At 40.5% G+C, this 26,978-nt stretch overlaps 1 protein-coding gene across 1 annotated transcript; it reads right to left on the bottom strand.

The window, feature by feature from the left end:
• LOC127529434 (interleukin-12 receptor subunit beta-2-like) lies at positions 1-26,978 on the bottom strand. Its single transcript, XM_051932974.1, has 5 exons — positions 26,119-26,978; positions 7,304-7,420; positions 6,059-6,331; positions 4,436-4,550; positions 1-232 (listed from the first exon to the last, which is right to left on the bottom strand). Exons 2-5 carry the CDS (start codon positions 7,386-7,388, stop codon positions 1-3), a joined length of 705 nt encoding a protein of 234 aa, XP_051788934.1. The 5' UTR covers positions 7,389-7,420; positions 26,119-26,978.

The following is a 26,978-nucleotide window of genomic DNA, read 5'->3' as shown; positions in this document are numbered from 1 at the left end:
TTAAACAGAGTACACTGCATCTTTGCTATTGGAAAGAAAATATTTATAAAGAAAAGGCTTGCCTATATCTTGAAGGCTGAAATTTAAAATTTGAGAGGATGCATTTCCCAAGGTGTTTGAAGCAATGACCCAAACAGAATACTGTGATTCCTCATCGAGCAGAGAAAACGTTACATCTCCAAAAGAAGGGTTGGTATTTATAAAGCTTAACTTGTGAGTCTTATTTTTCACCCTGTAAAAGAAAATGGAAGAATTAAAACAGACTTGCATTTAGAATGCATTGTAAAGAGTAAATTCTCAGTTTTGACTGCCACTGATTATGTAAGTACTGTAGTGGTAGATATGCAAAGTCAATTAAGAACAACAGCGTATGATCTTATGCAGTGTAAAATAGCAATCAACGGAAAATGGTAATACAGTAATCCCTCGCTACTTTGCGGTTCACTTTTCGCGGATTCACGACTTTGCAGGTTTTTAAATACAAGTGATTGCCCGCCTATCGCGGAAGTTATGTTCCAGACCCATTAGCAACAGGAGAAAATCCGCGATATAGAAAGACCATATAAATAAACATTTTTATAGTTTAAGCCTTAAAATACCCATCCCACATGCTTTAAACACATGTAAACTTATAAAACACACTTTGTTAACACATATGATATGTGGATGTCGGGCTAAGGATATGAGTAACATCTCACTATTATAAAACATTTTAACTTCAGGCAAGACAAGACAGTGAGACAGGAAAATTGGTGATGTACAGGCTTAAAATTATTGACACGCAGAGCGACAAGCAGCACAAAGCCAGCACAAAGTCCACTTCTCCTTAGCGTTCATTCAGCTCCCCACCCCCTTGACAATGGGAAGTGGCAGGAGCGTACTGCGCTTCCGGGGAGGGGGGGTTTGAGCGAAGGTGCATTCAGCTCTCACACACCCACACACACACACACTCCTCCTTCCGAACGCGCAGAGCGACAAGCAGGCATTTTGGCAGAAGCAGCACAAAGTCCATTTCTGCTCAGCATGAGTTCAGCTGCCCCCCTTCACAAAGCGAGTGCAGACACATTGACGTCTGATCGCTGCGTGCAGTGTGCAGTGTTGGTCTGCGGTGTTTAAGAATGTAGAAAGTGTTTAAGAGCATAGGAAGTGTTTATAAGAGCGTGGGAAAGGTTAACAAGAGAGTGAGAAAGGTTTATAAGAGTGTGGGAAGGGTTTATAAAGCCTTAAAATATGTATAAATAATAAAATGGCAATCCTCCAAATACCGGTCCCAAATTATTTAACAACTGTTTTCCTATCGAGTGGACAATACTACACTGAAAGCCGCGAAAAAACATTTATTGCAAGACAATAAGATGTATTTCCAATATTTTGTATTAATTCCAGCACAACAGCTGCAACGTCTCTTAGTGGTAACAGTTCAACACGGAGCAACTAAATGTTGTAGTTATCGCTGAGCAAATGCATATAATTGCCGAAAAGATTGCGTTTGTGGCAGTTGCGCCACTGAAAGGTCGACAAGTCATGATGCAACCTATATTTTTAAATAAGTAAGCTGGTTATAACTAACCTTATTGCTCCCGCTCCTAAATATTGTCCACTCGATAGGAAAAGAGTTGTTAAATAATTTGGGACCGGTATTCGGAGGATTGCCAATAAAATAAATATAGGTCGCTACTTCGCCAATTTTCACCTATCGCGGGGGGCTCTGGAACGTAACCCCCGCGATAGGTGAGGAATTACTGTAGTAAACAATTTTGACAATACTGAAGTTTTTTTCCCCCTTGTACAAGTTGGAATTGTGGAAAAAAATAAAGTTTTACAGATAAGGTTGGGAATATAAAATATCCATCCATCCATCCATCCATTGTCTCCCGCTTATCCGAGGTCGGGTCGCGGGGGCAGCAGCTTGAGCAGAGATGCCCAGACTTCCTTCTCCCCGGCCACTTCTTCTAGCTCTTCCGGGAGAATCCCAAGGCGTTCCCAGGCCAGTCGAGAGACATAGTCCCTCCAGCGTGTCCTGGGTCTTCCCCGGGGCCTCCTCCCGGTTGGACGTGCCTGGAACACCTCACCAGGGAGGCGTCCAGGAGGCATCCTGATCAGATGCCCGAGCCACCTCATCTGACTCCTCTCGATGCGGAGGAGCAGCGGCTCTACTCTGAGCCCCTCCCGGATGACTGAGGTTCTCACCCTATCTTTAAGGGAAAGCCCAGACACCCTGCGGAGGAAACTCATTTCAGCCGCTTGTATTCGCGATCTCGTTCTTTCGGTCACTACCCATAGCTCATGACCATAGGTGAGGGTAGGAACATAGATCGACTGGTAAATTGAGAGCTTCGCCTTGCGGCTCAGCTCCTTTTTCACCACGACAGACCGATGCAACGCCCGCATTACTGCGGATGCCGCACCGATCCGCCTGTCGATCTCACGCTCCATTCTTCCCTCACTCGTGAACAAGACCCCGAGATACTTGAACTCCTCCACTTGGGGCAGGATCTCGCTACCAACCCTGAGAGGGCACTCCACCCTTTTCCGGTTGAGGACCATGGTCTCGGATTTGGAGGTGCTGATTCTCATCCCAGCCGCTTCACACTCGGCTGCGAACCGATCCAGAGAGAGCTGAAGATCACGGCCTGATGAAGCAAACAGGACAACATCATCTGCAAAAAGCAGTGACCCAATCCTGAGCCCACCAAACCGGACCCCCTCAACACCCTGGCTGCGCCTAGAAGTTCTGTCCAAGGAGGTCGGGTGCAGTGTGAGTTGGGTGGTGGCCGAAGGCGGGGACCTTGGCGGTCCGATCCTCGGCTACAGAAACTGGCTCTTGGGACGTGGAATGTCACCTCTCTGAAGGGGAAGGAGCCTGAGCTAGTGCGCGAAGTTGAGAGGTTCCGGCTAGATATAGTCGGGCTCACCTCGACGCACAGCTTGGACTCTGGAACCAATCTCCTTGAGAGGGGCTGGACTCTCTACCACTCTGGAGTTGCCCCCGGTGAGAGGCGCCGAGCAGGTGTGGGTATACTTATTGCCCCCCAACTTGGAGCCTGTACATTGGGGTTTACCCCGGTGGACGAGAGGGTAGCCTCCCTTCGCCTTCGGGTGGGGGGACGGGTCCTAACTGTTGTTTGTGCGTATGCACCGAACAGCAGTTCGGAGTACCCACCCTTTTTGGAGTCCCTGGAGGGGGTGCTAGAGGGCATACCTTCTGGGGACTCCCTCGTTCTGCTGGGAGACTTCAATGCTCACGTGGGCAATGACAGTGAGACCTGGAAGGGCGTGATTGGGAGGAATGGCCCCCCTGATCTGAACCCGAGCGGTGTTTTGTTATTGGACTTCTGTGCTCATCACGGATTGTCCATAACGAACACCATGTTCAAGCATAGGGGTGTTCATATGTGCACTTGGCACCAGGACACCCTAGGCCTCAGTTCGATGATCGACTTTGTGGTCGTGTCGTCGGACTTGCGGCCACATGTCTTGGACACTCGGGTGAAGAGAGGGGCGGAGCTGTCGACTGATCACCACCTGGTGGTGAGTTGGCTTCGATGGTGGGGGAGGATGCCGGTCAGGCGTGGTAGGCCCAAACGTGTTGTGAGGGTCTGCTGGGAACGTCTGGCAGAGCCCCCTGTCAGAAGTAGCTTCAACTCCCACCTCCGGCAGAACTTCGACCACATCCCGAGGGAGGTGGGGGACATTGAGTCCGAATGGGCCATGTTCCGTGCCTCTATTGTTGAGGCAGCTGACCGGAGCTGTGGCCGTAAGGTGGTCGGTGCCTGTCGTGGCGGCAATCCCCGAACCCGCTGGTGGACACCGGTGGTGAAGGATGCCGTCAAGCTGAAGAAGGAGTCCTACAGGACCCTTTTGTCCTGTGGGACCCCGGAGGCAGCTGATAGGTACCGGCAGGCCAAGCGGAATGCGGCTTTGGTGGTTGCTGAGGCAAAAACTCGGGCGTGGGAGGAGTTTGGGGAGGCCATGGAGAATGACTTTCGGACGGCTTCGAGGAGATTCTGGAATATAAAATAACCTAATGAATAATAAAAATCATAATTTGTGGATTTTTGAGAAGGTATTTTTTGTCTATATAAATTACGACAGCATTCTTTCACTTACCTACAAACCCATACCTTATTTAACTATGATGGAACAACTACTGTACTGTATATACTTTACTAGAGAAAGCTGACAAATTTCAAATAATGTGCCTAAAAGCAGCAGAGTAGCAAAAAAGAAGTGAAAACACATATTTGCGTAGCTAATACTGGATTTGTAAATTCCAATGGTGCTCTATTCCCCTGGAATTGAATTTACTGTTCAACTTTACTATCTGTGTCTTATCCTACTATCTGACAGTAAAATACAAAACAAAAAAGATTTAACTAAACACTTCCCAAAAAGAAACACAAAAGTACATATAGTATGGTCTAATCTTACTTACCACAATAAAGAGGTAGTTTTAATAAGAGGATGTCTTCCTGTTTGCCAGGTACATGTAATGTTCCCAAATTCTCCTTTCTGAATGCAGCTCAAATGTGTAGGTTCTTCAGGTGGGTCTTTGAGTTGAAAAAATTCAATAATAGTGTGAATAATTGGAGAACAGTTATTTATAATCATTATGTATATTATTTATGCATATATTGGCTGTTTTATATAATAAAATCTACTTAATGTTAGTTTAATAGCATATGTGAACAGAATATTTTGTGTCCTAAATGTGTATGTGAACTGAAATAAATTCACAATGTCCTACAATTCAGTCATAGAAACTAATGTACAGTGCTTAAATGGAAACACGTTTCTTCATTGGTAATGGAGACCAAATTATTAGGTACTTTTAATATTAATATAGATTTTGGCATTTAATCTCTTGATTGTTAATTATGTATTATGAATACAAATTTATGGTTAACCTGTAGTTCCCCATAGCATTGATTGATACCTGTAGGCAATTGCCAAAACTAAACTAAAAAGGATAAATTCACCTAATAATTTTGTGTATTTTAAAAAACTTTGACCAGAATCTAACTGCAGCAGCTTTATTACTGGAATTCTTCTACCAATGCCTGTTATACATTGTTTTTCACTGGTAATTTGAAAGATTTAGTGATGTTGATCTAGATAATCATACTGGAAATAGAGCATGTGAAGAAAGTTAAAATAAACTTAAGACATCAAATTTAAAAAAAAAAAAAAACTTTTAAATTGAACCTGAAAAATAATTTGTTTTCATAATCAATATTTCCAGTGGCACAGTGGTAGTGCTGCTGCTTTGCAGTAAGGACACCCGGGTTCGCTTCCCGGGTCCACCGTGCATGGAGTTTGCATGTTCTCCCCGTGTCTGCGTGGTTTTCCTCCGGTGCTCCGGTTTTCTCCCACAGTCCAAAGACATGCAGGTTAGGTGCATTGGTGATCCGAAATTGACCCTAGTGTGTGCTTGGTGTGTGTGTGCCCTACAGTGGCCTGGCGCCTTGCCCGGGGTTTGTTCCTGCCTTGTGCCCTGTGTTGGCTGGGATTGGCTCAAGCAGACCCCCGTGACCCTGTAGTTAGGATATAGCGGGTTGGAAAATGACTGACTGAATCAATATTTCCTACCATATTTCTTTAGGCAGTAAAGAATATAAGACAGTAAATATAATAGTTAACCATGAGCTAAAAAAAACCAAACTCAAACAGTATCCCCAAAAATCTAGTGGAATAGATCATTTCATAAGAAAATACAATATAAACCTAAACATGATCTATTCCCTGCTAAAAAGGGAAATAATGATAAGTTGCACCAAAGCAGTAGATTTAGACTTGATCATAAGTTTTTTTCAGAAGGTATAACAAGAACAACAATATTTATTAATATAATACATTTTGTTGCATGAAAGTATCTCAAAGTGCTTTACAATAGTATTTATTGGGATAAGTATATATTAGGACATTAATTTTGGGATTATTTTAAAATTTTTTCACCCTTTTCACCTGCACTATGTTTACTGTAATATTTGGTTAACAAAGTGTGACAATTTTTCAGAAAATAATTTGTCATAAAGGTTAATTAAAACTGACTACCTACATCCAACTTTAATGTCAATCCCACAGGTGATAGGCTTGGTGTTACAATTTGTTTTGCAAACAAATGTTGTTTTGTTTACTCTGAGTTCCTTAATTTCCGAATAAACAGCTGTCTGATTTCGTCGTTTAGTAGGGAGCTCGATATGATCCTGTAAAATAGTTTTCCTGCAGTTTTCACTCCCTTTCTCGTAGAAAGTACACTGAACTGATAGAGAACTTCCCATTTTCACCTCTGTTCCTTGGCTGGAGTTTATGGAACCCTGTTCACAGACAACTTAAAGAGAAAAAAATCATGGAATATGAGTCACCGGTGGCATATTACATAACAAAATATTTATAATTTTCACCAATTACGTATATCTGGATGTAAAAAAAAAAAAAAAACGATTAATTATTTTAAATTTTCATATTAATTTACTCATCTGAATATATATTTTAGTTAGATTGTTAATTTTATGACTTTTGGTGATTAATTCTATATATCAAAGTTATGACTGCTTTGGAGATGAATCCAAAGGCAATAATATCAAAGGAAACAAAAAAGCATAGTCTACATAGAAAGGTCTCATGAAGTGCATACAGACTGGTAGAGATAACACGACTGCAGATCAAGGTAGAAACAGTTAAATTGCCACAATATCTGACATCACATAGACTAATAAATTTGTGGACATTAACCTCTCTTTTATAAAAGCAAGGTGTATTTTACGGTAAAAATAAATAAATACCATGAGATTTCACTAACTTTCAATCAGTACTGTGTGTGCTAGCATCCCATGCCATACAAAATAAGAAAAAAAAAAAGATTTTTGCAAAATTTTGTTTCTTTGAGGAATTATTCATGGTGGGAATAATAATCCCAGAACATTTTCATTGTTTTACACACCTAACTAATTAATTAACTGTTTTATTCTTACATATTTACAAGTATGTTTCCTTCTTTTAAAACAAAAGCTTTGAAGCTAGGGAGTTGCATAAGGAAATTTAACCAGAGATACTCAAATTAATTGATGAACAAATGCATATATATAGAGCAATTTTTAAAAGCATAGTTTGTCTCCAGAATCATACAGCACATTTGAAAATGTTCATACTTATGTCTCAATGTTTGTGCTGTTTATGAACCATTATATTTTATATTTTACATGAAACAAAGTAATGTTACTGATAAAATGAAAATTGCATTTACAATTTTGTTTGCAGACTGCAATGATATAGTGGCCAAAATTTAAAAAATGAAACATACCAACTTTTGCTCCTTTGACCTTTACTAGAGTGATCATATTCATGGCCATCCAACAGGCTGTAATAAAGTACCATATACAAGACATCTGGCTCCACTACAAAATAATTATAAACATTCCTAAAAAAGAAACACAAAAATCAATCAGAATCTAATTGCATATGTATCAGGAACAAATTAAGATTTAATACAAAAGAAATGCTGCCAAATAATAACCAAGGTATAACATTTTTAAAAACAGGTGTACTAGGGTGTTGTACCGTGTTAGCCATTATGAATGTAGAGAAAAGTCAAGCAAAATGACACCTTTTATTGGCTAAAACATTACAATATGCAAGCTTTCGAGGCAACTCAGGCCCCTTCTTCAGGCAAGATGTAATACAGAAACTGGAGTTTCCTATGTTTATATACACACTCTTTCCTTTTTGCATTTAGTTAAGAAGAAGATGTCGCTGTCCATGTGTGCCAGTTTCTTCCAACTGTCCACTTTGTTGGACAGTTATCTTATCCAGAGATCTTGACAATACATTGTTCTTTTTTCTCTTGTTAAATTAACCCTAGCCTGAATGAATCTATTAATTTTTTAAATTTAAAATTTCTCATTTAAATATTTACCAATGTTGTTTCTTGTCCTAGAGTGTGTATATAAACATAGGGAACTCCAGTTTCTGTATTACATCTTGCCTGAAGAAGGGGCCTGAGTTGCCTCGAAAGCTTGCATATTGTAATCTTTTTAGTTAGCCAATAAAAGGTGTCATTTTGCTTGGCTTTTCTCTAAAAACAGGTGGAAATAAAAGTATTTATCGTTGCTATTAACAAGTATTCGTGAGCAGTCCCTAGAATTACTTACTACTTAACAGAAAATCAAGCACAAAGGAAAAACAGTGTTGACTTACATTAGTTGGAGAAAGGTTTAATATCCCATACATAGACAGTTATGGGCATCAGCAATTCAGGGTACTTCAGCACCTGCAGATGGAACTGGTTTAAATATGGAGATGTCTGGTCTCTGCAGTTTTGCATGTTGGGTCTAGCTTCTTTTGACTAAAATATACGTGCTGCTTATCAGTTTCTGTGGTAATGGGTATGATTACCATTGCTTAACATTAGTGATGAACTGAATTTGCTGCAAACACCAGTGATATTAACACCATTAACACAGGAAGAAAAGCATTTAGCTCCTGTCTGGAAGCATTTTCACATGTTAATTCCATAAACTTCTACCTGTCACTTAGTGTTTTAATAAATGTCTCTAGTTAAAAAAGTCACTGGACTCATTCCCTGCCTCATGTAGTAATCTTGTTGAGAAGTAAGATGTGTGTTGTAATTATTCCAGTAGTATGAAGCTCACTTTGCCAATTATAATGACAACTTTGGCGATTGCAATATTAAAGATGCATCAGAAACACAGTCAATACTTATTACAATCCTCCATGCTGTTTGAAGCACACATACATCCTCGGCCTCATCTGCTAGAATTAAGCAACAGGAAACGTCAGTCACTAGGTAACAGTAAGGGATAGGTTTGAAGATGCACCAAATCATATCATAGTTTAAAAAAATGCACCTGCTGGTCCACAGTGATGTGAACAGAAAAACTAGAATATAACTTTACTTATTTGCTATGGATTACTTCCGTTATACAACTAAAGGAACAGTTTTAGGAACAATACTCTGTGCTTTCCACCCCAAATTTTAAAAAGCCACCAGACATATTTTTAGTGATATTCATGATTAGAAAATCACAAGCAAAGTAAAGAGCTAAGCTCAGTTGCTGCAATGAATACATTTATATTGTTTTCTATCTGCTGCTACTTAGATACTGGACACTTTATAAAGAGCTCTGTCTCAGGCAAGAAATCTTTTGAAAATATTAAAAAAAAAAAATGAGCCTTATCATGACCTTTCCATTTTGAACTTTTACTGTGGAAAAAAGTGCAAGAATTTCATATTATGGACACTTATAAAAACACATAAAGGTTCCCCTGCACATAAAATGTTTATTAGATTTAGGTTTTCTGCCTTGTAATGACAGGCCAACTGCTTTTGAAGAACTTGAGTATACTTTCATTCCAAGGCTACAGGCATCAACATAGAAATGGGTGATAAATTAGTTGATCCACTACACAGGAGGAAATTTTTCTTGCGGTATGAATTTTAAAAAAATGTTTTACGGTATGCTAAAACTAACTGAAAAACCTGTATACACATTTAAATGTAAACCTTAACATTACCACAAAAACACAAATCTGTGTATGTTTAAGGGAACCAGAAATGTGATTTTTATCTTTTATTATTATATCAGCATCTTAAAGGTAATATCTTCGTGTATGGACCTGTATGTGAACTTTGCGTAATAAGTGAGCCAAACCCTAAATATTTGCCAGGGTTATGTGTGGCTCAGACTGACTGACGAATCAATGCTGAATCTAGACCAATAAAAAACTCTGCAACTGATTAAGCTGGTTTCATAAAATAAGAATTTTTAATGGAAGTGATTAAAAATGGTAAGCTGTAATGCAAAAACACTGTCTTGTGCCATGTTAGCTCAACAGAGGTGTAAGTAAATAGAAATAAGCTGAATATGCCTTATCAAATTTATGTGGGTAGGAGAGCATTAACAAAGATTTCAAAATATAAAATGGCAAAATGCAGTTAATCATCATACATGCATAAATAAATAATTTGCTAAATAAAATACACAAATACTGGTATCTACTGAAGCTGTCAGAATATTTAATTACAGTGTGATATGGATATTTGGATATAGCACCCACTCAAGATAAATACAGCTTAATCACTGCCTTCAACTGTAAATATGGATGTGTTCTTCTTTTAGATTTGTTGCAAGGAATTACACATAATGTGGCACAATAAATTGTACAGTACAGTCAGCCTTTAACTTGCAAGGTTTTGTGGTTTCTTTTTGGTTGTATATTGTATACCTACTTGTGTTATATGGTTTGTTTAGTCACACTTCCATTTCTCTTTTACTTTTTTTTATTAAAAAAATGATATCTTTCCAATAAATCAAACTAATCCCACAGAGATTTCACAAGTGCCAGACTTTTTTCACTGCAAGCTTTTGTCATGCTACCCCTTTCAGAGTGTTTAAAGTGAAAACCAGTTAGGAGATCTCAATCAACAACTTAGATAAGAAAGGAGAACAGGCTGCCAGGCATAAAATGAAGGTTTCTCCATTTACCTTTGAGGTAGCCATCTTACTTGACAATGCTGAGCTCCTCATAATTAATTTTACCATGCAGGTATTACTCACGCACAAAGTTTTACATACTGCTGTTTTGTTGATGACTGCGGTGGGTTGGCACCCTGCCCAGGATTGGTTCCTGCCTTGTGCCCTGTGTTGGCTGGGATTGGCTCCAGCGGACCCCCGTGACCCTGTGTTTGGATTCAGCGGGTTGGAAAAGAATGGATGGATGGATGGATGGATGGATGGATGGATGTTTTGTTGATTATGTCAATAAATCTATACCCAGCAATAAACAAATCATTTTGTTTAATTTGTAGTCTTGAATCTATAACTTCCAATAAATAGATTATATCAGTCTAGTATATCAGATATAATCCTAACACTAGACCACATACTGATACATTTTTACTCCATTATTACCCAATACCGATATGTTGCACAGTTCCTCATGCATTCTTAATGGTAATGTATAGTATAATGTCTGTAATGTAATATCTGTATAAGTGAGCTAGATATGCTTGAGGTGCTTATCTGTTAAAACTGTCCATTGTGGTTACTTAGAAAGATGATCACACACAACATACTGCAACTGCATGCTTAGTCCACTGCTCTTCACCCTGCTGACTCACGACTGCACAGCCACACACAACACCAACCACTTCATCAAGTCTGTGGATGATACAACAGTGCTGGGACTGATAAGAAGGGATGATGAAACAGCATACAGAGATGAGGTAGAATGGCTGTCTGCATGGTATAAATACAACAATCTGTCTCTCAATGTCGACAAAACAAAAGAGATAATTGTGGACTTCAGAAAAATCACATCCTGCCCACATCCCACTCATCATCAACGGTTCAGATGTGGAGACTGTTAGGAGTACCAAGTTCCTCGGTGTGCACATAACTGAGGAACTTAGATGAACGCATAACACCTCATCACTAATCAGGAAAGCCCATCAGAGATTACACTTCCTGAGGCGGCTGAAGCGAGCAAGTCTTCCCCCTTCCATCCTCATCATGTTCTACAGAGGCACCATTGAGAGTGTTCTGACCAGCTGCACCACTGTCTGGTATGGCAACTGAAACATATCCGACCGCAAGCTCCTGCAAAAGGATAGTGAAGACAGCAGAGAACATTATTGGGGTGCCTCTTCCTTCACTACAGGACATATTTTACAAACGCTGTGTCCTCAAGGCCTGCAGAATTGTGCAGGACCCCTTACACCCCTCACATATACTTTTCACACTTCTGCCATCCAAGAGAAGATACTGCAGCATCAAAGCCAGATCTGCCAGGCTGCGGGAGAGTTTTTACCCCTAAGCTATCAGACTCCTTAACACCAGGCTGCCCCCTGGAATCTTCCACACGGCCTCAACCACCTCTAAAAACAGAACTTTTATACATGTGAGCCATTTTCCTGTAAAGACAAGTGTGCAGGTAGAAAAGAACTGAAAATCTCATACTGACCTTTACGTATTTTGCACACTGAACTTTGACATTCTTTGAAACATTCTGACCTGTCGTTGTTTACACGTCTTAAACAACTAGTATCATACACTGATAATTTCTGCATAATCAATATTATTTATTTATTATATTACATATTTATTGACTATATTTATGTATCTAGATTGCATTATACCATACATTGCATCAATCTTGTCTTTGCACAATGTCTTGTTTGTGTTTTCATTTTAAATTTAAACTTTAATTTTAATTCTATTTTTAATTTAATTTTAATTTTTTATTTGCACTTCATGTTGTTACACTGTGGACCCTGAGCTTCGCAATTTCGTCTACCTGTATACTTGTGTATGATTGAGACGACAATAAAGTTTGCTTTGACTTTGACTTGAATGACACTGAACATATTCAAGTTCTCATATGAATTTTACTCTCTACAGCAGGGGTGGCAAACTCCAGTCCCTGTGGGCTGCAGTGTCTGCAGGTTTTCATTCTAACCCTTTTCCTAATCAGTGACCAGTTTTCACTGCTAATTAACTTCTTTTTCCCTTCATTTTATTAGCCCTGTTTTTAAGGATTCGGTACTCTGAATTAATTATTTTCTTCATCAAATGTGAAACAAGTCAACAATTGACCAGCTAAATTGGGGCTTCAAACTCCAACTAATTTCACTCCAATCAGTTTCTTAATGAGAAGCCAATTCTTGCTGTTAATTAAACTCGTTATTTAATTCTATGGCTTGTTGCTGTTCTCATTCTGACATAGCAGACATTTCCATAACTGTTGATTTACTGAGATCTTCACCTTTCTTTATTTTCAGATATTGTGTGATGAGCACGGATGAGCTGGTCATGTGGCACCTTGTTTTGTGTCTCATTATTGTTTGGCAGCTAATTAAAGAAAAAGAAACAACTAAGGGGCCTGAATCAAGTTAATTAAAATTAAGGCAAAAGAAGTTAATTAGCAGCAAAACTAATGAAGAAGATGGCTAGAATGAAAACCTGCAGCCACTGCGGCACTCCAGGATTGGAGTTTGCCACTCCTGCTCTACAGCACGTGTCTGGCTCTCTTTCTCTATTCTCCTACTAGCCATATACGTAGCTTTGGCAGCTAGCTTAAACGAACATGCAATTTATGTCCTGTTTTCTTGTGCATAAGTGTAATAAAAATGTACATTTTTAATTACTGTGTTGGTATATTTATCTTGTATATTTTAAATACATAGTATGCTATAGATGCTATTATGTGTATTATACAGTATGTTTGCTTGAGTAACGGAGTTCAAGAGCCAAGAAGAACGCTACTGTGTTTAAGACATTAAGACAACTATTTTAGCCCTGTTTTTAACTAGAGAAGTCCTCCAAGCCATACAGAATCTCCCTCAATGATTAGGACTACATGAAGCAACAGATCCTCCTCAGCACGGCTGTGAGCCTGGTGGTCAAGGGGCACCAGTTTTGGCTGTGGCATATTGATCCAGATTGCCCTGTACAAGGACAGATCCAGAGCTTAGTGGACCTGATTCAAAGCTGGATCCATGGAGACCCTTTTGAGTGCATTGCGGAGAAGCTCGCTACTGATGCAGTCCTGTCAGGGATAGACGAGAGACTTTGTTAGGACATGCTACAGAACGACGTCCACTCGCTGCTGGATCTGACCTGCCGACTAGAAGGTGCTCAAGCCATCTGGAAACAATGGGGTTACCCAGGCTTGACCCTGATTTCGATCCAGCCAGCACAGACTTTCAGGGTCACCAGCGCCATGAGTAGAAGACGCCAGAGTGTGAACACCATAGGGCGGACTAAAGACAGCTGCTTTCGCTGCGATCAAATGGGACCTCTCACCCACACAAACAATGGCTATTGGTCTGGCCCAGATATACATCTCGCAAGTTTCCCCCAAGATGTTACTGAAGTATAATGTTAAGGTCTCAATTACGCTGGCCAGACAGGAATGCTCAGCACTCTTGGAATCTGGTAGCAACCTCAGTGTAGTCAGCCGCGATTTGCTCCGGCAGACCCCATATAAGGCTACAAACAAAGTAAACAATCGCTGCGTCCATGGGGACATTAGACATACGAGACTATACTACTTCCTCTGAAATTTAAAGGGAAGAACTTAAAGGTTTGGACTGCCATATCCAACACCTCACCCTTGCCACTCCTAATAGGAAAAAGGAATGCACTTTTCCCATGGGTCTTGGCCACCTGAGAGCACCTACCCCCTTAGTGGATAGAGAGGGGCTCACCACACACAATGTCAGTCAAGGAAACGGGTTTGAAATTGAACCGGAGTTGTCCAGTGAGCTGGGGGGCGAATCCTCATCCTCAAGTGACAACCTGAGACAGCTGGCAAACTTTTCCAAGCCGTTGCATGCACCAACAACCTCCACAGACTGGACACTCAACACAGACCGGGACAAAGACTCAATAGCAATGAGAGGTGAGAGTATTGCTGCATGGACATGGCAGCAGTGGGAGGGGAGTGCGATTCTGCATCAAACACAGAGGAAGCAGAGACTGTCAACCAGTTTGCTCACCTACAGTGTGCCGATAACAACTTGGATTTTGCATTCAGTCAAGCCCACATCGCAAATGATTCTTATTATCAGGAAAGAGAGGACCCAAATTTTAAAACACCTCATTTTTTACTTAAGGATGGTTTTCTGTATTGGGAGATTTCTGATTGCATGGGTGATGGGCGTATCGAGCAGTTGGCAGTACCAAGTGAGCATAGAGAGAAGGTTTTAAAGATCGCTCACAGTCACATTTTGGGGGGGTCACCTCGGCGTGAAAAAGACAAGGGAACGCATTTCGAAACGCTTTTATTGGGTGAATATGAGCCAGGATGTGGTGTGATTTTGTAAGTCCTGTCCCGATTGTCAAATAGTTTCCGCTCATAGACCTGCCAGGGCATCCCTTGTACCGATGCCTATTTTAGATTTTCCCTTTGAGGGGGTGGGATTAGATATTGTTGGCCCGCTTCCCAGAAGTAAAAGTAGTTTTCAATATATGCTTGTGTTAATTGATTACACCACAAGATACCCAGAAGTATCAGTGCTGCGACGGGCAGAAGCCCAAACTATTGCAAAAGCACTCTTGGATATGTTCACACGTCTTGGTATCCCTTGCGAGGTTCTCACTGATCAGGGCACCCCTTTTATGTCTCGTATCATGAAGCAGCTATGCGAAAGTTTCAGAATTAAGCAGTTACACTCCACGTTCTATCATCTGGAGACGAATGGCCTGACTAAATGACTTAATAAAACCCTAAAACAGATGATTCAGCGGGTAGCCCATGACAATCCAACTTCCTGGCATACTGTAGTATCCTTCCTCCTGTTTGCTGTTCGGGAGGCCATGCAAGCATCCATTGGGATGAGCCCTTTAGAACTATTATTTGGCCGGCGACAACACAGGGTGTTGGACATTTTTCTGGATGAATGGATGGGGACTCGCGAAACGCCCCCTGCGGGGGGAGGTTTGTTGACTGAGTCATTTCATTGCAAGAGCAAGTTGCCAGATTGTCCTCTATTGCGGTGGAGCATAAGTAGCACAAACAGGAGGCACAAAAACGTCATTATGATAAGACGAGTAAACTCCATGAGTTTAAGAAGGGTGATAGTGTGCTGGTGTTGATCCCATCCGACCCACATACATTTTGGGCCAGATGGCAAGGACTGGCAGTGATAGAAGAATGTATGTCCCCTGTGAATTACATAAGGTCAGAATTCCCGGGCGGCGGTAACCCATACAAATTTGGCATGTTAATCTTTTAAAGGAGTGGCACGACCGTCACAAAGTCCTGGTCACAGCCGCAGCAGCCCCCCAAACTGAGGTCGCTGTTGGGAATGATTTAACTGGTGCCTATCTTAACAATGTGGTCATTTTCAGTAATGACTGGGAATCTCTTCTCATCCGCCTTCGGGTGTGCTTGACAGTTTCTGGCTGGCGGGGTTGACTGCCAACCCTAACAAGTTCAGCTGGGTATGTCAGAAACCCACTATCTGGGATATTCCATGGGGAAGGGTTTGCTCAAGCCTCAAATGAGCAAGGTGGGGGAGGTACTTGCATATCCCCGTCCCAAAACACAGAGGCAGGTTTGTGCCTTCCTCGGGCTCATGGGGAATTACAGACGGTTCATTCCCAATTTTGCACATTGGGCTGCCCCCTTCACTGACTTGACAAAGAACAGAAAGAATCGCAGGGTTGTCTGGACTGACTCCTGTGAGAGAGTTTTTCCGGACCTAAAAGCCGCTTTATTATCATTCCCGGTTCTGCACAATCCAGAATTTTCGAAGGAATTTATTCTGCAAACAGATGCTAGCACTTTTGGTTTAGGAGTGGTGCTCTCACAATGTTTTACGGGGGAAGAACACCCCATTATGTTTCTCAGCAGAAATCTGCTACCCAGGGAGTGTAATTATTCGATAATTGAAAAGGAGTGCTTAGCGATTAAGTGGGCAGTGGAAGCCCTCCGTTAGTATCTCTGGGGCCAACAGTTTACTCTGATGACTGACCACGCCCCACTGCAACGGCTGTACAAACGGAAGGATACAAACGCCCGGTTCACCTGTTGGTCTATCAGTTTACAGGCTTTTGCTTTTGATGTTCACCGCTGTCCCTGGGCTGCACACACCAATGCTGACTTTCTCTCCCGCCTAGCTGAGCCCGGCTTGGATGGTCGCTTTGCCCACACCGGAGTGGACAAAGCTGAGAGGGGAGTTGTAAGGTTTCTAAACTCTTGTGGGACTCCCTCCAATGGGACAACATGGTGAACAGCATCCCGAAGCTCGATCGCCACGTCTGCAGAAGACAGTTTGTCGGGTTCCCAGCGCTGTAGCAGCTCGCAGCTAAAGCAGATCCGAGTCGATCACAGTCGCACTGTAAGAGCTTGCCGTCAATGGGTGATGCAAGGAAGATTGTAAATGCAGGGAACATGATTATTTGGTCACTAATCTGGCCACCACCCTGCCTGACTGCTGTGTCTGTGTATAGAATGGTACATCCCACTACAATAAATAACCGTGCTGTTCCTGTTTTAAGCGGAATAAAGTCAGTTTTGCTGAAGTACTGAGACTCAGCCTCATGTTTTGAAGTGCAAGACAGGGATTCACATGTCATAATACACACTATATATTATATACAGTATATATACAGTATACCATCCATCCATCCATCCATCCATTTTCCAACCCGCTGAATCCGAACACAGGGTCACGGGGTTCTGCTGGAGCCAATCCCAGCCAACACAGGGCACAAGGCAGGGAACCAATCCCGGGCAGGGTGCCAACCCACCGCAGGACACACACAAACACACCCACACACCAAGCACACACTAGGGCCAATTTAGAATCGCCAATCCACCTAACCAGCATGTCTTTGGACTGTGGGAGGAAACCAGAGCGCCCGGAGGAAACCCACGCAGACACGGGGAGAACATGCAAACTCCACGCAGGGTGGACCCGGGAAGCGAACCCGGGTCTCCTAACTGCGAGGCAGCAGCGCTACCACTGCGCCACCGTGCCGCCCTACAGTATACCAATATATATATATATATTATATATATATATATATATATATATATATATATATATATATATATATATATATATAATATATATATATATTATATATATATATATATATATATATATATATATATATAGATATATATATATATATATATATATATATATATATATATATATATATACACATCCATCCATCCATTATCCAACCCACTATATCCTAACTACAGGGTCACTACAGAGTGCAAGGCAGGAAACAAACCCCAGGCAGGGCGCCAGCCCACCGCAGATTATATTTTATATATATATTATAGATATATATATATATATTATATATATAGTGCATCCGGAAAGTATTCACAGCGCATCACTTTTTCCACATTTTCTTATGTTACAGCCTTATTACAAAATGGATTAAATTCATTTTTTTCCTCAGAATTCTACACACAACACCCCATAATGACAACATGAAAAAAGTTTACTTGAGGTTTTTGCAAATTTATTAAAAATAAAACAACTGAGAAATCCCATGTACATAAGTATTCACAGCCTTTGCTCAATACTTTATCGATGCACCTTTGGCAGCAATTACAGACTCAAGTCTTTTTGAATATGATGCCACAAGCTTGGCACACCTATCCTTGGCCAGTTTCGCCCATTCCTCTTTGCAGCATCTCTCAAGCTCCATCAGGTTGGATGGGAAGCGTTGGTGCACAGCCATTTTAAGATCTCTCCAGAGATGTTCAATCGGATTCAAGTCTGGGCTCTGGCTGGGCCACTCAAGGACATTCACAGAGTTGTCCTGAAGCCACTCCTTTGATATCTTAGCTGTGTGCTTAGGGTCGTTGTCCTGCTGAAAGATTAACCGTCGCCCCAGTCTGAGGTCAAGAGCACTCTGGAGCAGGTTTTCATCCAGGATGTCTCTGTAGATTGCTGCAGTCATCTTTCCCTTTATCCTGACTAGTCTCCCAGTCCCTGCCGCTGAAAAACATCCCCACAGCATGATGCTGCCACTACCATGCTTCACTGTAGGGATGGTATTGGCCTGGTAATGAGCGGTGCCTGGTTTCCTCCAAACGTGACGCCTGGCATTCACACCAAAGAGTTCAATCTTTGTCTCATCAGACCAGAGAATTTTCTTTCTCATGGTCTGAGAGTCCTTCAGGTGCCTTTTTGCAAACTCCAGGCGGGCTGCCATGTGCCTTTTACTAAGAGTGGCTTCCGTCTGGCCACTCTACCATACTGGCCTGATTGTTGGATTGCTGCAGAGATGGTTGTCCTTCTGGAAGGTTCTCCTCTCTCCACAGAGGACCTCTGGAGCTCTGACAGAGTGACCATCGGGTTCTTGGTCACCTCCCTGACTAAGGCCCTTCTCCCCCGATTGCTCAGTTTAGATGGCCGGCCAGCTCTAGGAAGAGTCCTGGTGGTTTCGAACTTCTTCCACTTATGGATGATGGAGACCACTGTGCTCATTGGGACCTTCAAATCAGCAGAAATTTTTCTGTAACCTTCCCCAGACTTGTGCCTCGAGACAATCCTGTCTCAGAGGTCTACAGACAATTCCTTTGACTTCATGCTTGGTTTGTGCTCTGACATGAACTGTCAACTGTGGGACCTTATATAGACAGGTGTGTGCCTTTCCAAATCATGTCCAATCAACTGAATTTACCACAAGGTGGACTCCAATTAAGCTGCAGAAACATCTCAAGGATGATCAGGGGAAACAGGATGCACCTGAGCTCAATTTTGAGTTTCATGGCAAAGGCTGTGAATACTTATGTACATGTGCTTTCTCAATTTTTTTATTTTTAATAAATTTGCAAAAATCTCAAGTAAACTTTTTTCATGTTGTCATTATGGGGTGTTGTGGGTAGAATTCTGAGGAAAAAAAATGAATTTAATCCATTTTGGAATAAGGCTGTAACATAACAAAATGTGGAAAAAGTGATGCGCTGTGAATGTATGTATGTATGTGTATATATATATATATATATATATATATATATATATATATATATATATATATATAGTCAAGCATGTGCATCAGAGGGTCACCTTCTAGACTGAGCAGAGGTAAGCACTACCACTCTGGGAGACTAGGGAGAGCAATCGCTGACTCTTCTGTCTCTTTTGTCACCTGTGGCTCTAAGAGGACAATTGACTCTGCCCCTTCCGGTCCAGAATGTAGAAAATCAAGGCACTATCTGAAGGTGGTGTCTCATTCAGGAGATAAGACACCCATGCAACGGAGCTCCCCAGAGCCTTTAAGATATAGCCAATGGCTATATTTTCCTTTTTTTCCCCCTCACCCAGAAGTGCTTCCGGACCACACTAACAGGCCACTGGAAGTACTTCCGAGTTCAGGATAAAAGAAGCCTGCTGCCACTGTTCCGAGAGCCAGAGTCAGGAGGAGGTGGATAACGCTTACTGAAGGAAGAGTGGAGGCAAAAGAATAAGGGAGAGAGAAAAAAGAAGAGAAGACAAATGTTTGATGTTTGCATCTTTCCTGTGCAGGTGGGAAATGAAATGAAAGTGTTTCCTATAAGAAAAATAAAACACATCTGTCTGTTTGTGTTGGGTTTGGGTAGCTGGATTATAGATTATCTGTCTGTCTGTCTGTCTGTCTGTATGTATGTTTTCTATACAATCCTACACCCTTTGACCAATCTGGATCAAATTTTGCATAGTTACTCTCTCGACCCATACAGATAATACAGGCAACTTTGGAAACTAAAATCCAAACCCCCCGCCATGTGCTACAGCTTACACACCAGTGGCACCTACTGGCTCTGATCGAGTCAAGACTTGATCAAGAGTGGAACTGCTGCACAACAAAAAGGAAAATAAAAATAAAATAATAAATTGTTTAACTCCTTCAAAAACTGTTTAACTCCTACTTTGTCAGCTTTTATTCAGAATTTGATGCACTACAAACTGTCCACCTTGAACTAAAAACATGAGTCAGACATGAAAGTGCACATAGTTACAACCCGGCAAGGACTTACTACAATTCTGGAATCCAACTGAACTCAAAAGGAACACATTCTCAGCTCACAAGAGCAGAAGCGTTCATTGAGAGGCAGTGTGAATGACAGATGGGACAGATAGCAATAACAACAGGCTCACCATTTTAAAAAACACATTAACCTTTGCTTTCTTTCCTTAACCCATTCTACAAATATACCCGGGCAACAATAAGTAAGAATTTAATTATACTATGTACAGTACAGGATTGGCACTCCAGCCACTGTAAAAAAAAACACTCACACTGTTCCATTCCATTCCATTCAAACTAGTGTGTTGCTGAGGTGTTACCCATTGCACAGCTGCACTCTGGTCCTAATTTGGAATCCTGAGGTGGTTTGTTGTGTAGCGGGTGTGGCAATGCGCTGTATCAGTACAAGCTCCCAACCTGCCTCTCCTCCACGTACAGCACACACACACAATATTAAACTTGAAGATTTGGAAAACAAATTAGTTGGTTCCTCAAAATACATGTACATGTTTAATAATCCATCCATGACTAAACCTGCTTAATCTACAGTATTTCATCTTTTTAGGATACTTAATAATCCATACTTCAGTCTACACTGGAAAGGAATGCTGTGGTGATTGATACACGAAGCATGTACCAAAAAGAATAGCAGTTCCATGTAATTCAGATCTAGGCAGAAAGTGTTTAGAAGCCAAGAGGGTTTAACATAACTTAATATTTGCAAACCCACTGCTTTATCATTGTGAAATAACACAATTTTACATTCTTTATAAATGTGAGCAAAAGCTTCTAAATATAGTAAACTGTTAAAACAAAGAAAACAAAGAACAAAGGTTTTATAAAATTAGCAGACTAAATGCCGAAAGTTAATGTTTAAGACAAGTTGCACTTTCTAGAATAACTATACAAAGAAAAAATCAGTGTTTCCAAACAGAGTTGTCTTTTACTTTCTCAAAATATTTTTAATTCCCCTTAGCTATGGTTTGCCATAAAAAGACGGTTTATAAAAAAATTCATGTTACTCATTCTTATTTCATTTTCCATCTTAGATTTTTCCTATACAAAATGATGTCACCAATGTTACCTTATAAGCTGGAGTCTGTGAGAAGATAAGGTGTAAATATCATTATAAATACGGTGTACGTGGGTGTACATAACATAGAATCTGTTTATTATATTGTTACATTGCTTTAAAAATTGGCGTCATAATCATTGCCAGTTGACCCTTCACCATTTTCAGTATTTATTCACAATATCCTTCTGTACTATTGCTGCTATCTTGACCAAGATGCATGACCATGAAGTGACATTTTAAGAGTAGTCGGGAATCTTTGGTTCAAAAAAATGAAAGTCACTTGTCCAACTATTATACGAGTACAGTGATCCCTCGCTATATCACGCTTCGACTTTCGCGGCTTCACTCTATCGCGATTTTTTCTCATACACGCTTACATCACTATGCATGTGCTTTCTGAGAACTTTTATCTAAGCCCCACGATGGCTCCTAAACGTGCTGCATTTTCTAAGCCTTCTGACAATGAAACTAAGCGCCGGAGCAAGATGCTTACCATCCAGGAGAAGGAGAAACTCTTGGATATGATCAAAGATGGCAATACCCTACAAAAGCCTCCTCACGCATATGAAAAGACAGCGCCAGCAACTGCCTATCAAGATGTTCTTCAGCCGCGCACCCAGACACCCACTGCCTACTCCTAGTACTCCTTCAGCAGAAGAAGACAACGACGCACCTGCTGAAGATACTGCACCACCTGAAGACTCTCCTACTGAGCTCGTGCCTTCATAGGTTAGTGGTTGTGTGTAAGAACTGTGTGTGTGTGTAATTAAATGTACTGTACAATAATAATAATATGATATTTGTAATGTCTAATATGTCCTATTTTCTCTTATTTTGTCTAATATTGGGTAATACGAGTGTAATGGTGACTAAAGGGTGTTATTTCATGTCTAGAGGGCTCTAATAATGTTAAAAAATGTATTTAGAAGGTCGTAAACAGGTGTTCTATACTCTAACTGCGAAAATATTCCATTTATAAATAAAGAATTCCTACTTCGCGAAAATTCATTTATCGCGGTAGAGTCTGGAATGGATTAACCGTGATAAACGAGGGTTCACTGTATACGTGTTGGCTGGGATTGGCTCCATCAGACCCCCGTGACCCTGTGTTCGGATTCAACGGGTTGGAAAATGGATGGATGGATGGATGGATGGATGAGAACTGTAACTATTTGTTGTAGCTACACCTTTGATAAATGGCTGTATCTTCTGTTACTGTTATTTCACTTTCATTTGTGAGGAACATTTGGACAGCATGGAGACACAGCACTTAATACCACTGCATCAAAGCTCTTCAACACTGGTTTTGACTTGATGGCTTCCCCTTTGGGTGCATATTTGCATATTCTTCCTTTTCAAATTAAAATGGAAGTTCAAGCTCAAATGTATTATCAACTGTGCATAGTACAGTACATTGAAATTCTCACATGCATGTCTCCCACTGACCATACATACTGTAAATACAAGTAACACTCATGCAGTTATCAGTATGAGTGGCTGTTGAGTAGCTTTATGATCCGCAGACGAAAAAAATCTCCCTGAATCTAGCTGTGCAATTGCTTTTGGTTATGTACTGTTTGTGAGAACAGAGAAGCAAGAAAAATAACCTTGGTGTGTGGTTTTTCTGTGGATGCTCCTATTTTCCTCTCACATCTCAAAAATGAGCAGGTTAATTTTAAACTTGATATGAACATTAGAAAAATGTTGACAAGAACAGGACATTCAGCTCAACAAAGCTTACTGACGATATCCACCTTATTTCTCCAAAATAACATCAGTCTGAGTTTTCAAAGTTCCTAATGTCCTACTCCCTACCACACTACGTGGAAATTAAGTACATGTGTCTATGGTTCTCTATGCAAGGGAAAACTGTTTAACATTTGTACAAAACTTTTCATTGACAATTTTTCACTCCTTAATCCGAGTTTGATTAAACTGAAATAGTTCTGCTCCTTTAATCTTTCCACATAACTATACCTCTTAGTCCTGGAATCAGCTTAGTTGTTCTTCTTTGTACTTTCTCTAGTGCTGCTATATCTTTTTTTATAAACAAAGCTACACATAGTAGCAGGTGAGGCGTAACCAGTGTTTATATACCTCTCCTGACTTGTACTCGACACATGGTGCTATGTCACCTAACATTCTGTTAGCTTTCTTTATGAGTGACAAGTTTACTATGACAGCCAGGTCCTTCTCATAAGGTATACTTTCAACTTTCCACCCCCCACAACACAGATGTGTGTATTCAAATCTATCACTTCTACTTGTTACATGTAATACTTTACTTTTACTTACATTAAATTTGATCTGGAACATATGTGTTCAAGTCCCTCAGTAATGATGCAGCTAATCTAGAATCAGCATACTTTCTACCTAGTTTGGTATTATCTGCAAACATAATCAGTTTGTTATATACATTTCTATCCAGATCACTTATATCATTTATTAGTATTAAAAATAGCGGCAGCCCCAGCACCGACCCCTGAGGACCATCACATTTAACATTCACTAATTCCGATAAGGTTCCTCGCATCATAACCCTCTGCTTCCTGTGTTTGGGCCAATTTTGCTTCCATCTACACACTACAACCTGAATTCCCAATTCTTTTAGTTTGATGATGCCCAACTTCTCACATGCAACCATATCAAATGTATTTTAAAGATACAGATAAATAATACTATTTGCAGCTCTCTGATCGCAATCTTCTGTTACTTCCTCATAGAATTCCAGCATATTGTTAAAACATTACCTTCCTCGTCTGAACTCATATTCAGTAACATTGCTGTTTTTGCCATGTGATGTGCAGTCTTTTCCATGAATATACCCATGATGCACTTTAAGCTTGTTGGTCTGTAGCTACTTGTTCTGCCCAATCACCCTTTATATATAATGGGATAACATTTGCTATTTTTAGTAGTTTGGAATATCTCCAGTATGCAGTGACTTACTAAAAATATGGGTTAAGGGTTTGTAGATATATACACTAATCTCCTTTAGTACTCAAGGATAAATGTTATCTGGTCCTGGTGATTTGTTAGATTTTATTCTATTAAAGCAGTATTTCCCTCTACAATTTCGAAATCACTAAGTACTTCCTTAGTAGTCCCTGTAACTGCTAGAAAATTATCCATGTCTTCACATGTAGAAACTTCAATTCACTTCCTCCTTGACCATTCTTTTACTACTAAAATACTGAAAAAAAATCTTTGGGTCATCGTGTGCCTTTTCTGAAATATTTCTCCTTTTTAATAGTTGCTCTCATGCTTTTATTCACAGTTATCACTGGAGCTGTTAGTCCTATGTGATATATAAAGCTGTTTGTCACTTCTGCTCTGCCTCTCTTTATGTCCTTATTTGCCCAAATGCAGTGTTTTCCTTAATTTCTTACTGCTGCTGTTTCAATTTCTGGTCTGCTGTAATTGATGGTACAAATGTAGGTGAGCAAAACCAGTAAAAGAATGGTGTTCTCTGCAAAGTTTGGTCTTGTCTTATGTCCTTTGCTGATGAGTTTCCTGCAACCCTGAAATTGGTGGGTTCAGTTGTTGGATGGATATTTTATTGTTTAATTGTTTTTCTGGAAGAAGTCTGTACAACATTTATAAACTTCTCTGTTATTGTTCATTTAATTAATATGTGTGCTTTATATATATATCTATCTCAAACTGATGTATGCAGGACGACAAGGTGTAACATGTTAAATGTGCACTACTCAGATCATCACAAACATAGAGGATACTTTCGTGCATACAGGTAAATGAAAAATATATAATACATAATAAATAGTACACATTGTAGGTAGATGTGTAAGGTGTGATCAGATACATACGAAAGGTAATAAATAATATATACAAATGGCACAATATTAAAGAAAGATATGAAAGAATATATATATATATAGACACAAAAGTTACTATATAATACACGTTTACACATCAAATGTTTTACTCATTCAGTTTAGCAAAAAACGACAATGCCTGTAAATGGAAAGATATCTAAAAGAAACCATTTTCATATTCCAACTCTGGTAACTTTTTTAGCTTGAACAAAACAGAAGACAAATGCTTAGGTCGAGGCGACTTTACTCAGAAATAATAAAAGATGTTAAAACGAATAGACAGGACTTTTGAGATTTGATTAGATTAGATTAGATTAGGTTAAATTACATTAGATTCAATAATTCCAAGGGGAAATTCAGATGCATATAGCAGCGGAAACAATAAACAAGGATACACACTGACAGGACAAATAATACAGCCAATCAGTCAATTAATCGATAAGCAAATACATAAAAATAAACGAACACATCGGGTGGAAGCATTGAATTGCTTGATTGCAGTGGGCAAAAATGAGTTGAGTATAACGAACGGTTCCCGTGCAGCAGGGAGTACTTCTTAAATGCGTTCCCATGAATGTCAAGAAAATACACAGTAATTAAATGCCATGCAGAACCTACTCGAGCCACCTCACATTTGTAAAAGACCCCATCTGAAAGAGTTGTGAATTAACACGTTTGGCAAAAATAACCGAATTCCACTGACCTCTTGGACGCATGTTAGTGTAGCATGTGGACAGGCGCGTGTTTTTTCCTTCTTCGTCCCAGGTGAGCTCCTTTACTCCGCAGCACGGCTTCTTCCATCCCCGTCCCATTCCATTGCTTTTACGTGTCGTTGTCCCGTGTTCTCCATGAACCAAATATGTCGACTGTCCTGACTTTTAAAACGACTTCACAATATTGCTTCTTGGCAGGGATGCATTTTAAAGAAAATCAAATGTATGTAAACTGCACAAAACGTTCATTTGTTCCGGTCTATCGTTGGACAATTGAAAGGGGCTCCTTACTTCGGCGCCAATAAACCCAAACTACGATCACCTTTACTCACCAACACCACTGCGGCGTTCAAAACTGACGAGTGGCAGTACGGCTTCAGGCAAGATCTACGAGTGCGCTGCTATTTTGAGAAATTCTCCTAAACGGCGGATGATTTAAAAGAATCGCTCGACTTGTGATTAGTCACCGCTACCTCCAGCCGCAGCGAGTCACAAGAGCAGGGCGCGCGCTCCTAAAAAGACGCTCGTCAAGGCTTTGCCCGCGCGCACCCAACCAGATGGCTCGCTGACTGTGCGCTCGCCCGCACCTCAAGTCGGGATCTTTGTTTCCGTTTCTTTTACTTAATTACTTCATACGCGCACACACATAACTTTATCATTCGTAGACGATCCTGCGTAATAAGCGATTCTGAAAAAAAAAACATTCGTTTGCTTTGACTGAGTTTAATGCCTGGACTCGCGTGCCATCTTTTTCGCACTGTACATTTTTCTAAGTAGTTGCCGTTTGTGTTTCTTAAAAGCAAGCCGTCATTCACAAGGTTGGTTGCGTTTCCGTCTAATGTTGGTGAGC

This window comes from Erpetoichthys calabaricus, chromosome 10 (genome assembly GCF_900747795.2).
Source record: "Erpetoichthys calabaricus chromosome 10, fErpCal1.3, whole genome shotgun sequence".
Lineage (NCBI taxonomy): Eukaryota > Metazoa > Chordata > Cladistia > Polypteriformes > Polypteridae > Erpetoichthys > Erpetoichthys calabaricus.
Note: the sequence above shows the minus strand (reverse complement) of the source record. Positions and strands in the feature narration are given on the sequence as shown.